General features: G+C 38.3%; 1 protein-coding gene across 1 annotated transcript in view; it reads left to right on the top strand.

Moving 5' to 3' along the window:
• Nudt9 (nudix hydrolase 9) overlaps positions 1–4,155 on the top strand; it is a 108,663-nt gene extending 104,508 nt beyond the window's left edge. Inside the window, exon 8 of the mRNA XM_026379635.2 lies at positions 3,983–4,155. Coding sequence (XP_026235420.1) covers positions 3,983–4,068 — 86 coding nt within the window. The 3' untranslated portion in view covers positions 4,069–4,155. The remainder of the gene's footprint in view (positions 1–3,982) is intronic.
• The last annotated feature ends 9,294 nt before the right edge of the window (positions 4,156–13,449 follow it).

The following is a 13,449-nucleotide window of genomic DNA, read 5'->3' on the forward strand; positions in this document are numbered from 1 at the left end:
AAATGCCAATAAGAGGTCAATATACTCACATCAGGAAATGGCATCCTCAAGACTACTAAATCTGATTTACTCTGGACATGTATTGCTTTTATATTTAAAACAAACTTTAAAAAAATACAGATAAAGTGTATGGTTAGTTATTTACAAGTTGAGAATTATCCTATAATTTATAGGTAGTATTCCTCTCCATAAGAGTGCATCCAAAACATTCTTAGGGAGTTGGCATTTTAAAATATAATGGAAATTAATATGCTTGAGAATTAACATATTAATGAAAGTTGAAAGAAGAGTGTTAGTGTTGTGATGTTAAGCTCAAAAGAAAGTAAGTGACCCTTTTATAGAAGGGGAATTAAAAGTGAGTCTTTTTCTGCAACACAGACATGGCCCAAGAATTTAACCCTATTGACTGATTGCGATTCATCCAGGAATATCTAAAATGCATTGAGGCTTTCATTTGGCAGAATGGCTTCATAATGTTTCTGTAAGAACATCCCACATCCTGTACTTTCCTTCTGTAAACATTTGCTCTGAGGTTTGGGCTGTTGCATGGACCCATCAAGCTAGAGGAAATGGGTACCCTTTGGCTTTGTCTTATATTGTTATTCGGGACATGCTCGATTGCAGATATATCTCTTGGGAGTTTTTTCTGGCATAGTTCAATGCCTGCATATCCCTTCTATCTCTAGGTCAATGAATAAGATCAAGTTTCTGAATCTCTAAAGTTTGGATTAGATTGTTGACCTTGGTGTAAGCCATTGATTGAAATTCCATCTGAAATACTATCCTTGAGTTCATATTATCACAGGTATTTATTCTAATTTTGTGTTTAAGAAGTATATTGTTAATATTTAATTTTTTTTTCAATTTTAAATTGGATATACAAAGGAAGGAAAAGTAATGAAAAGCACTGATAGTAGTAGATGCTGACAAGAATGCAGAGAAACTTGGATGGCTCCTATAATGCTGGTAGGAAGGTAAATTGGGACATCTACTCTGGAAGACAGTTTAACATTTTCCTTTTTTTTTTTTTTTTGAGAGAGAGAGAGAATTTTTTTTTAATATTTATTTTTTAGTTTTCGGTGGACACAACATCTTTGTTTGTATATGGTGCTGAGGATTGAACCCGGGCCACAAGCATGCCAAGCGAGCGCGCTACCACTTGAATCACATCCCCAGCTCAGTTTAACATTTTCTTATAAAACATCAAACATCTACTTATCACTCTTGGGCATTTATCCTAGAGAAATGAAAACTTATGTTCACACAAAATCCTTTACATAAATGCTCTTGGCAGTTTTATTTGTATTAACCCTAATTGGACACAACCCCATTCTTCCAAAAGATGAATGGATAAAGAAACTGGTAAATCTATGCTATGTAATATTATTTTGAAAAACAAAGGAGTGAATTACTGATGCACACACCAGATTGGATGGATGTCAAGAGCACTTCAAACTCAGTGAGAAATGACATACTGCATAATTCCATGTATGTCATATTCTTGAAATGCTCCAATCCTGGACATCAGGTCAGTGGAGACAGATCAGTGGTTGCCAGGTGTTATAGACAGAGATGGAAGGAGGCTATAACTCTAAAAGGGTATCACAGTGGAGTTCCTTTGTGGTGATGGAATCCATAAACATGATAAAATTTTATAGAACCATATGAAGCCATGAGTGCATGAAAATCAGCCAAATTTGAATAAAGTCTATAGTACAGTTTATTGTCTTCCTTTTTTTCTGGGTGATGATAGGGATTGAATCCAGGGCTAAATATATGCTGTATATCTGAGTCATACTTCTGCCCCTTTTCCTGGTTTTGATAATGTGCTGCAGTTATTTAAGATGTTACCTTTAGAGAAAGTTGGGGGAAGCAACCAAAGTAATTTGTGTGCTATTTTTACAGCTTCTTGTGAGTCTCTAAATATTTCAAAATAAGTTAAAATAATGATTACATTAACTCATCAACTATGACAGATTTAGTTATTTCTTTAGTGGAAGGTAATGCATGAAGGAGGGAGAGAATGAAAACTAAACTGCTAATCAGAACAGCCTTACTTTTAACTGTTTATTCTTCTGGGAATATTTCTTATGAAGAAAAAAATCCCTGGGATAAAGTTTGAAAACTACTTCTAAAAAGGCTGTAGAAATTTCTTGAGACAATGAAAAACAAGTAAATAAGTAATTTGATTTTTAATCAACAAAAGTCTTTATATTTGAAGTGATCTGTTATTTATTTTAACTAAGGGTTATAGCTTCCAAGAAAAATAATTACAAATAGCCTCATATTAGACAGAATAACAGAATCGGATTCTTTGTTATGAAATTACCAATGCCAATCTAACCAGAGCTAAAATACTATTTATTCTATTTCAGGGAAATGATATTGTTGATGGGCTCTCCTTAGAACTCATTTAAAAGCAGCAGTTAGCTGGTAGAGCGGTGGTTGTTTGATCTGAGATCCTGATAGGTAAGATAAGACTGTTGCAGAACTATTTAGCTTGGCCAAACACAGGACTGGTTGTCAATATAAACTGCATCTCAAAATATTCAAGAAGTCTTTGCTTCCATGAAAATTCCCTTCCATTTTGGTTTTTGAACTGCAGAGTGTGTAGTAGAAATGTTTGCAGCAGCATTGGGACAATGCTTTCCTGATCGGATGTGAACAAACATGGTTTGGACCCCTCACTCTCCACACCCAGCCCATTTACCCAGGGTCCCAATATGTCTCTTCTTCCGGTGACCGAGGCCTGATTACTGCTGTGGGACAGAGGAGTAATTACAGAGTCAGCCCTGTGGTCGTCTTCCAGGAAATGGCAAGTAGCACTTGCCCTGGAGTGTCCCAGCAGACTTCACTCAGGGGACAACAGGAAACGCATGCCTTATAAGGACATCCTGCAGCATCTGCTGCTGTTTCTTGTAGGACTGGAAGGTAGACATGTTCTCTTTCGCCATTTGCACCACCCTTTTCTAAATCCATTGGAAGTTTTTCATTAAAAAAGATTCGTGCTTATATGGTGAGCCCCCAAAGAACCTAAATGTCCTTTCACATGAAAATTTTTGATACTTGCTTTTGACTTCCTCTGACTTCCAGTGACTTCCAGAATGTTTTTGCAGTCCTTTCAACACTGTTATCTTAGTGCCAAGTCTCCTGGAAAGTTCTTCAAAGAGCTTCTCTGCTTTTATCATTTATTTGAAAGAATAGTAACTTCATTAGTTTGTGGCCGGAAATGGATTACAGAAATATAGCTCAATTCTCAGAATTAAGCTTACTGGTTGCAGAAATTCAGCTGTTCTCTGAGGTGTTAAATTCCGACGTGTGATATGAAATTAGAGCAGGAGGAGAGGAAGTAGGTTGTTTGTGGGGAGACAAGTCAGACAGGATCTTCTCAGGTGTCCTCACTGTCTATTGCCCTTGGCAACTTGTCCCATTTTCCTCCCACAAGGGGGATTTTATAAGATTGTAATGTGAAAGGAGGCCATGGCGGAAAAAGCCTTGGGATAATACTATGGGATATTACATGGCCATTAAAAATAATAAATTCGGGCTTATCTAAATAATTTACTGGTTTCTACAAATTAATGTCGAATGAGAAAGGAAAAAAAAGAAAAGAATGTGATGGTATGTGGACACTCAGCATTGATCTCTCTCCCTTGTGGCTTGCACCTTCGGTAGGGACGCAGTGGTAATTTGGAGCCTGTGTTGGATACACACAGACCCTCTCCCTGTCCCAGTGGCTATTTCATCTACCCAGCCAGGGTGACCAGTGGGTTGCTGATGGCAGAGGCTGACTGATGTCAACCAATCAGGACTTTTTTTTTTTTTAACCTGGTTGCTTGTTAGCCCTTTCATGTAGGTGCATTTAGTGGTGCTAACCTGTGTTTGGAAACACTTCATGCTTCAGCCTTGTCTTCTAATGTCCAATTACATGACTGTTTTCAAAATTTATTTTTATCCATTGTTCCAATATTTTCTCTTTTAGGCCCCTATAGTGGCTTGAACAGCGTCACCCTACCCACAAATTCTGGTCTACCTGGAGCCTCAGAACATGACCTTGTTTGGAAATAGTCTTTGCAGTTATCATTGTTTTAAAATCATGAGTTGAAATCATCCTGAATTTAGGGTGAATCTGACATTCAATGACTAGTGTTCTTATAGGATGAGGAGAGGACACAGAGGTGCACACAGAAGAATGAAGTGCAACGAGTGAAGAAGAGTGTGGAATGATGAGTCTACGCAAGGCAAGGAACGCTGAAGGATTGCTGGCAATCACTGGAAGCCAAGAGAGAGGCGTGGTGTGCTTTCTTCATCAGAGCTTCCAGACAAACCACCTTGCTGGCATTACCACTGCTGTCCCTGCCGAAGGTACAAACCACAAGGGAGAGAGATCAATGCTGAGCCTCCTGAACTGGGAGGGAACAAATTGAAGCCACCCAATGTCTGGCCATCTGTATGTCAGTTGTAGGAAACTGGTATAGTTCCTGAATAGCTGGCCAAGCATTTGCTACTGTCCATAAGTCTGTGTATTCTGTGACTCATGCCCCTTTTAGCCAAACTGGATGATCAGGAATACAGTCTGAAGCTTTACCCATGGGATGGAATTCATCATTTAAGGCCACCCCTGAACTTCCATGAAAGCGGTGGATGTCATACAATAAATGTTGAAGAGAATGTAGATCAATAGATTAGCTTATGCTTTATTGGTGGGAGTACAAATTGGTTCAACCATTTTGAAAAAAAGTTGTCATTGTCTGTTGAACTTGAAATTTGATATACTCTATGGTAAGTAATGCTACTTTTACACATATACTATACTAAAAAAAGTTCATGCACATGGAAGTTAGGAGATACAGACAAGAATTTCCATAGAAGCATTCGTGTTTGAAATTGTAACAACTTAAAAATGTCCAAAGTCACAGTAACAAAACAGAAAAAATATGGCACATTCACACAATAAAATATTGCAAAGAAAATAAATAAATTTATATAAATGAATTCTAGAAATATAATTTGAGGAGAAAGCAAGCCCTTACATATATATCACAATATCCTTTTAAAAATGTTATGTTATGGCTCAGGCTGGGGATGTGGCTCAAGCGGTAGCCCACTCGCCTGGCATGCCTCGCTGGGTTCTATCCTTAGCACCACATAAAAATAAAATAAAGATGTGACCACCGAAAAATAAAAAAATAAAAATCTCTCTCTCTCTCTCTCTCTCTCTCTCTCTCTCTCTCTCTCTCTCTCTTTCTCTCTCTCTCTCTCTCAAAAAAAAAAAAAACAAAAAAAAACAAAAACCATGTTATGGCTCAAATGCCCCTGAGTTTAATCCCTGGTACTCAAAAAAAAAAAAAAAAAAAAGAATAGAAGAAAAAAAGAAAAAAGTTATAAGCAACTAATACTATCCAAAATACTTTTAATGAAATACTTATATTGTGGTCAAACTAGTTCTAAAAAGCAAAGAGAAGAACAATACAAGTTGCAAAGTAGTGGTTACTTTCAGTGGAAGGAGGCAGGGCACAAGATAGAACAATTTAGGTAAAAGTTAGAAATTCCGAACATTCTAATTTTCATGATGGTTGGTGTGAACACAGATATTTATTTTTTAAAGAACAAATCAGTATGTTAATGAACAACAGATTAGAGAAGGCCATGGCTGAACCAAGAATGAGAGGGTGTCGAGGACCAAGCAACAAAATTAATCAAACGTTAAGCACCTGACAGGAGAGAAACAACCACTTGATTTTTATTGTACAAAAGAGTTTCTAGTTGAATCAGCCTTGGGGACAAGAAAAGGCCGTGATCTGGGACAGGAGGAGAGACAGGATAGGGACTGAAAGACAAAGGGAAAGAAACCTTGAGAAAATCACAAAAGTGGCCTAGGGAGAAAGGCTTGTGAGAAATTCCCTGTGGGGTGTTCCAGGGTGTTCATTATAAATTGTTTCCTGTTCTTAGCTCAGATGTCAGCAACTTCCATTATCCAAAGCCCACAGCAGCATTTTGCCACATAGATCAAAAAAATAATAATTAAGTAATAAAAGCCTTTTCATTCACCACTTAGCCATTCTGCACTAATTTTTTGAGTTCCTACTGCTTGGGATATAGCACAAAGGATAGAGTTGCAGACAAAACAAAGTGTCTTTTCTCATGGAGCTAGTATATAATTTTCCAGATGATGCTAAGTGCTATAGCAAAAACCAAAGCAGAGAACAGGAGATGCGGAGAGCCAGAAGTAGCAGTGATTACATTAGTGGTACAGACTGTTTCAGACTTGGAGATTTTTCACCTTGTATACCACATTCTCACCATGGTAAACATGGTAAACATGGTGAGAATGTGGTATACTTTCAATAGAACCTATACTTCCAATTTTGAATTTCGATCCTTTTTCAGATAGTAATATATGGTCCAACACTCTTAGTGATTTTGGGCCCTGTCCACAAGTTTAGCTTCCAGTCAGCCAGTTGATCATGAGGCAAACAGCAGAGGCTTTACAATGTACTATGTTGCTACCATTTTTTTTTGATCCAAGTATTCAAAATAAATTGCATGAAGTATTCAACAGTTTATTATATACTAAACTTTGTGTTGATTTTGCCTAATTGTAAGCATTCTGAGCATGTTTAAGGTAGGCTAGCTAAGCCATGATGTTCATTGGGTTAGGTGTATTAAAAGATTTAAGACGATTTCAGTTTACCATGAGTTGTTTCATCAGCATCTTCACATACAAATTGGAAAACAACTAAGGCACATATTTATACAGCTAATAAATTTGATACTGTGATTGCCATTCAGGAAGTCTGACTCCTGAGTCTGTGGCTTTTATCCCTTTATAATACCATCTCCAGTAATTACCAGTGAGATTAACAGAACAGTAGTACAACTTCCCTCAACAGCAATGGAATAAACTGCCTCAAAGAAAAGTACAAAAACTCTTACTGACCCACCATTTTAAAGTATCCTGTTAAGATGCTTTGGAAAAACTTGTTACCTTGACTTTTTTAGGTCTTCCAAGTTTATGATTATCGGCTCAAGAATGCTAGAAGAAAAGATGATTCATTGGTGCCCAAATTAAGGTGCAGCATGTTCTAAGGGAAAATGGTCTAGGGTTAGTTGATGACTAAATCTAAGTGCCACATATGTTATGTCCTTTTATTTTTAGGTGCTCCAGGAAACAAAGATAATCCAGGTAGAAGCACATTACAAACTCTTAGTAGACTTACCAGACAGCATAACCTAAGCATTTATTTTGAGTAAAAAGAACTTAGTATTTTTCCTCTACAAAGCTCACGTAGTTTGCTTTCATACCACATCTTTTGTCTGCAGTAATCACTTCCTTCTAAAATACACAGAAACTTTTGCTTGCATGAAGGAGACTTTTCTGAAGTTCTTTCTCCACGCCATTCCATAGTGAAATGTATTTTTTTAAGTCTTTAGTTGCCTTTCCTTTTTCTACATCTATTTTAGTATTTCCAGGATTTGAAACACATACGTGAAAACACACACACACACACACACACACACACACACACACACACCCGATAAACACCATCTCTTAAAAAAAAAACAACAAAAAACACAAGTTTGTGAGCTCATGAGTTCTTTATTTGGAAGTTTTCTCTTCAAATCCCATAATAAATTTGTCCTTAGGAGCACAAGCAAGGTAGGCTGTTTACAATGAAACACCAGGCTATTATTTTTTGATTTAGAAAAAAAGTATCAGGGTATCTAGTAACCCGGACATTGATGCTTACAAACCACTCATGACTGCAGAATTAACCCTGGCATGCACACATGCTAACCTATCTCATTCTGTTAAAATAATGCAGACGGGACCCACTGAATTGATTTCATAATTCGTTATGAGTGATGGCCAACTCTTTGAAAAGCATGTGCCCTCAAGTGAGACACTCCTGGCATCCCAAGTGATGACTTTCAACTTCGTATGAACATCAGAATTACTTGTAGAACTTTTCAATAGCATGAATGCCCAGTCTCACATAGGACCTATCGAATCAGAACATCCAGGAGTTAAAGGAAAGTTTCTAAAATTTCTCACTTGACAGATTTGGGAAAACAGTTGGGTTGGGGGAGTGGTAAGAACAGTAGGTTCATTTGTCACTGAGAAGTGAAATAAGTGAAATGCAGGGGTGGATCTAGGTTTTGTGAGGCCTAAAGCATTTACAGTTTTATTCTTTTAAAGAAAAACAGTACAAAATTAGGTAAGAAAACAAATGCTTTTGTATAGAATGAGAAAATAAACTCCAACAAATTACAAATTAAAAAATTGATAAATCCCATAGATATAAAAATAATACTTTTACTAATTAAATTTATCACAGAGGTCTTTGAAACTTTCTATTTTATATTTATTAGACTGATAATCTCTGACTAGTGAACAGACCAACTCTTTGGTTTAGCATGGTTGATCAAAGTTTATTTTTTACTGATGATAATTGAGAAGGTTCTTCCAGCCTCCTGGCTTATTATTGGAAATGTCATATAAATTATTTTTGTTGTTACACTAGTTTTCTGGGATGGCCATAACAAAATACCAAAGATTGGGAGACTTAAGCAACAGAAATATATATTTTCACAATTCTGGAGTTCAAAAATCAAGAGCAAGGTGTTAGCAGGTTTGGTTTCTTACTAGGCCTTCCTCTTGGCTCACAGATGGCCCCTCTCAGAGTCCTTTTGATGGTTCCTCTTACTGCCTTGTTTGTGTCCTGATCTGCTCCTAGAAGCACACGGGTCATACTAGGCAAATGCTCTACCACTGAGCTACATCCCAGTCCCAACATATGAATATTGAAGGGGTACAATTCAGCCCATAAATTGTCAGATTTGGAAAAACACCTTCCAAATTTCTTTCATTTATGAACTAAAAAATTTTAGTACATTAAAATATCACCTATGCAATGATTGCTTTTAAATACTTGGAGTCATTAATATTTTATGAGTTTTGTGTTGGTTTATTGCAATATCTTTGTAGATGACAAAACAAGAAAGAAAAAAGTAGAAAATAAAAAGAAAAATCGAAAACATTTTTCTAGTAATTCATTTTTCCTCATTATTTAGATTTTCAAACAATCCAGGAATATACTGGTTACACTTAAAATTTATCATATTTTCTTAATAAATTATTGCTTTGGGTATGATCTGAAAAAGATCTTATAGTCCTTTTCTCAACATTAGATTAATTTCAGTTAATTTTATTTTTTATATTTATTGCTTCTTGTTTTAGTTAGCTTTTTCAGTGCTGTGACTAAAAGACCTGACCAGAACAATTGTAGAGGAAGAAAAGTTTATTGGGGGTGGGGTGGGGTGGGGGAGGGTGCTCAGGGTTTCAGAGGTCTCAGTCCATAGACAGCCGGCTCCATTCCCCCAGGCTCAAGGTGAGGCTGAACATCATGGAGGAAGAATGTGGTAGAGAGAAGCAGTTCACATGATGATCAGAAGCCGAGAGACTCCACTCACCAAATACAAAGTATATATCCCAAAGTCTTACCCCCAGGGACTCACCTCCTCCAGCCATATCCCACCTGCCTTCAGGTAATTCCATCAAGGAATTAATTTACTGATTGGGTTAAGACTCTTATAACCTGATTATTTCTCCTCTAAACCTTCTTGCAATGTCTCACACATAAGCTTTTGGGGGACACCTCCCATTCAAACCATAACACTTCTGTTTTATATTCAATTAATTTTTATTTTAACTTGTTCTTGGGTATTTAATTTAATTTTAAATTAAGAAGTAGCTATGCCTTATATAAGACTAAGTCATTCATTTGTAATTTCTCATTATTTAAAAATAATTCCCAAAGTCGTCAAATTACAGTTGAGTTTTATTGTCATTTTCATGACAAAAGAAATCATGATGTCTGGTGTTTTTACAATTATGTATCATGCATCACTGAGTAAATAATCACCAGGAGAGAACTTCAGTTTTGACAAGGCATAGAGAGGAACTGAGTGCTCTACTGCTATTTTGCGTATCAGTTGCTGGAACCATCTTCACAGACTACCTCCTGTCTGCATTCAGTGCATATACCTTGTTTCTCATTGACTACCTGCATTCCTGGTGCTGATTGCTATACAAGGTGTTCATTTCTTGAACTGCCTCTGTCCCTGCCATTTCACAGTGCCAGGTGAGTTGGCATACATGGTCAGGGATTCTTGGAAGCTGTTTCTACACGGGGACAGTTAACATGGAAATAGCTAAACCACAAAAATATATTCTACTCAACTCAAACTGAGTATGTCCCCATTTCACCTTCCATGTTGACCAGATTCCAAAAGACCCTGTGGCTGCTCCAGCATCTGTGGGGATAAGGAAAAGTGATAGAGGTCCTTACCAATTGTGGTTAAAATATCTCATTTTGTAGATTTCACGAAAACAAACAATGTCTGAATATATTGCTAGGGCCCTCCCAGACTTCTGAAAGGAAGGTTCTATATCTTAACCTTCATTATTTTTATGAAACTCTGACGCTGACAGATACCCAGAAGCCCTGTCCCTATAGTATAAGTGGTCATTGGAAGTGTCCACCTACAACAATGGTTCTCCAAAGCATGTCTATAAATTTGTGCCAGTCCATGATAAATGTATCAGTAATATGGAATGAAGTGAAAAAGATAAGGGCACTTTGATGCAAATGTATCACACAGGGTTGCCGGCTATTTTTTCTTGAGAGGAACTATATATATATTTTTTAAATGAGAAATACTTTTCCTATTAGTTTAATGCTAACATATCCTGACTTATTTGAAATATTGCTAACAATGGTGAGCAAAATATCTAGTTTGCAAGCTTATGATTGTCCCTCCACCTTCTGGTTTTGCTGTCATTGACTCCTCTCAGCATGCTAATCTGTTTGGTGTGCTGTGACAAAGTACCATAGACTGGGTGGCTTGTAAATGGCAGAGATTAATTTGCCTCAGTGCGGGAGGCTGAAAGTTTGAAAACAAAATGCCAAACAAGGTGGGGATTCTATGAGAGTCTTCCCGGGTTAAAGATAGTTAACTGGGGGCGGGGGAGAGGCTGAACTAATCACTCCCAAATTCTCCACCTTCTCATACCTTCACTTTGGGGTTGGGATTTCCATATATGAATTTTTTGGGGGCAGTCTACATAAGATGACAACTTCAGTACCTAAAGTGTTAACTTTCTATTAGTGTACAACAAGTTAAGTGACTTAAAGCACTACCCAATAATTATTGCACAATTCTGTAAGTCAGAAGTCTGACATAGTGCCAGGGTCCTTGGCCCATGGTGGGGGGTCCCCTCCCTCCTGTTGGGAGGTGGTGAAGCCTTTGAGAGGTGGAGCTCAGTCAGAGTAAATTAGGTCACTGGGAGCATGAACTTGAAGGGGAATATTGGGACCCTAGTCCCTTTCTCTTCCACTTGCGCTTCCCAGCCATTATGAAAAGAGAAGCCTCTGCCATTTGCTTCCACTGTGATGCACTGCCTTGCTTCAGGCCCAAGAGCTCAGGGCCAAGTGACCATGTGCTGAGAGCTCTAAAATTATGAGCCAAAGTAAAACTTTCCTTCATATAACTTGATTATCTCAGGTTTTTGTTACAGTAATAGAAAGCTGACTAATTCACATAGTATGACTATGTTCTCTTCTCAAAGTCTTATAAGCCCAAATCAAGGTGTCAGCAGATATGTATGCTTTTCTGCAAGCTCAGGGGAAGAATTAATTTCTAACCTCATTTAGCTTGTTGGTAGGCTTCAGTTCCTCAGTCTTAGAACTGAGGTTCCCAATTCTTTTATTTGTGCTTTCTCCATCTTCAAGCCAGCAATGGTGCATCAAATCCTTCTCATGCTTCAAATCTATTTTTAAGGCTCTGCTGTTTTTAAGACTCAAATGGTTACCTTGGGTCTCCAAGTATGCCACAATAATTTCCTCATTTTAAGGTCAATGGGTTAATAATCTTAATAATGTCTGCAAGTCCTTTTTTGCTATGTTAGGTAACATATTCTTGGGTGAAATTCAGGAAGACAAATGTCACTGGGGCCAAAATTCTGTCTAATATAGAAATATCCCACAGGGATAGCTTTCTGTTTTATTCTTTTTGTTGTTGTTGGTTGTTTGTTTCTCCAATAGAGTACATGAGGCAGGATAATTTTTCAAGAAATAAAGTTTATTTTGGCTGATGGTTCTTGAGTCTGGAAGTCCAAGATGAGGCAGCTACATGATATTCTCATGGGGCTTAAATATAGGGAAGAAAGTAGAAGGGCAAGTGGGCACATGTGGAAGAGAAAGGATATGTGAGCTGGACTTGCTTTATAACAATCTATTTTCATGATTCCTAAGTCATTCCTGTAAGAATAAGAACTCACTCACTTGAGAAAAGCATTGACCCATTCATGAGGGCTCCACCTCCATGACCCAGACAGCTCTCATTAGCCCCACCTCCAAACACTACCATAAAGACAATCAAATTCCAATGTGAGTTTTGGAGGGGGCGAACATATTTTAACCATAGCATCTTCCTTATCTTTTGACTCATATTCTAAATATGAGTGAAATATATGTACTACTCCCAAGAGGTCTGTAGGACATTGCAACTCTTGCAAGTGGAAATATCAAATGTCATCAGTTTTTATCCTCTAATTATAAGTGTATGATATAGAGGAGTCTCCTAATCACTGGCTTCATGGGTGTAGAGGGGAATTGAGGATTGTGGAAGGGTCTGGTGCAGTTGATTCTTCTCTATTTTAAAAATTGAGTACATCATTCTATGGAGCTGATGCAACCTCTTTGATTTCCCTTTCACTTTTATCCTAACCCATGGGACTGTGAAATTAAGCAAAAAAGAAAACATTTAAAAACAAAAGTGCCAATGCTGAGCTGACATGGATCTGGGGTGAACAGTCTGGGCCTCTCAGAACACACACTGAGCCCGGATCAGCTGAATTCAAGCTCCCATTCGCCTGCTTCCTGCAGACAAACAGCTGTGACTCAGCACTAATGCATCCGGCTGAAACAACTGGTCAGCCCTTCTGATCCTACGGAGGTAAATGCCAACCGAGCCTTCATAGGTAGTGGCCACAGGTTTGAAACGGGGCTTGGGAGAGACACTAAGGACCCACCGGTTGCATTGGTCACCCGACAAAAGGAAACCAACGGTCGCCATTTGCAAGAGATACCACCATGGCAGAGAACTGATGTCACCAGACTGCGGCGGAGGAGATAACTTCATTGAAACCTGCGGCTACAGGTGTGTAATCCCATAGCCTTCCCTCTCCACACATAGGGGAAACCTTAAGGGCCCCTCCCAGCTCTCCCATAAGGGCCCCTCCCAGCTCTCCCGTGAGCGCGATAGCCAGATTGAGGGAATCAGAAGTGGCGCGGGACCCGCGGCACAGAACTCCCAGCTACCGCTCCCACCAGTGCTGACAACCGAGGTCTCTTTCACCAGCTACCGGGGGCGTGGCTACCAAAG

Source organism: Urocitellus parryii, chromosome 10, assembly GCF_045843805.1.
Source record: "Urocitellus parryii isolate mUroPar1 chromosome 10, mUroPar1.hap1, whole genome shotgun sequence".
NCBI lineage: Eukaryota > Metazoa > Chordata > Mammalia > Rodentia > Sciuridae > Urocitellus > Urocitellus parryii.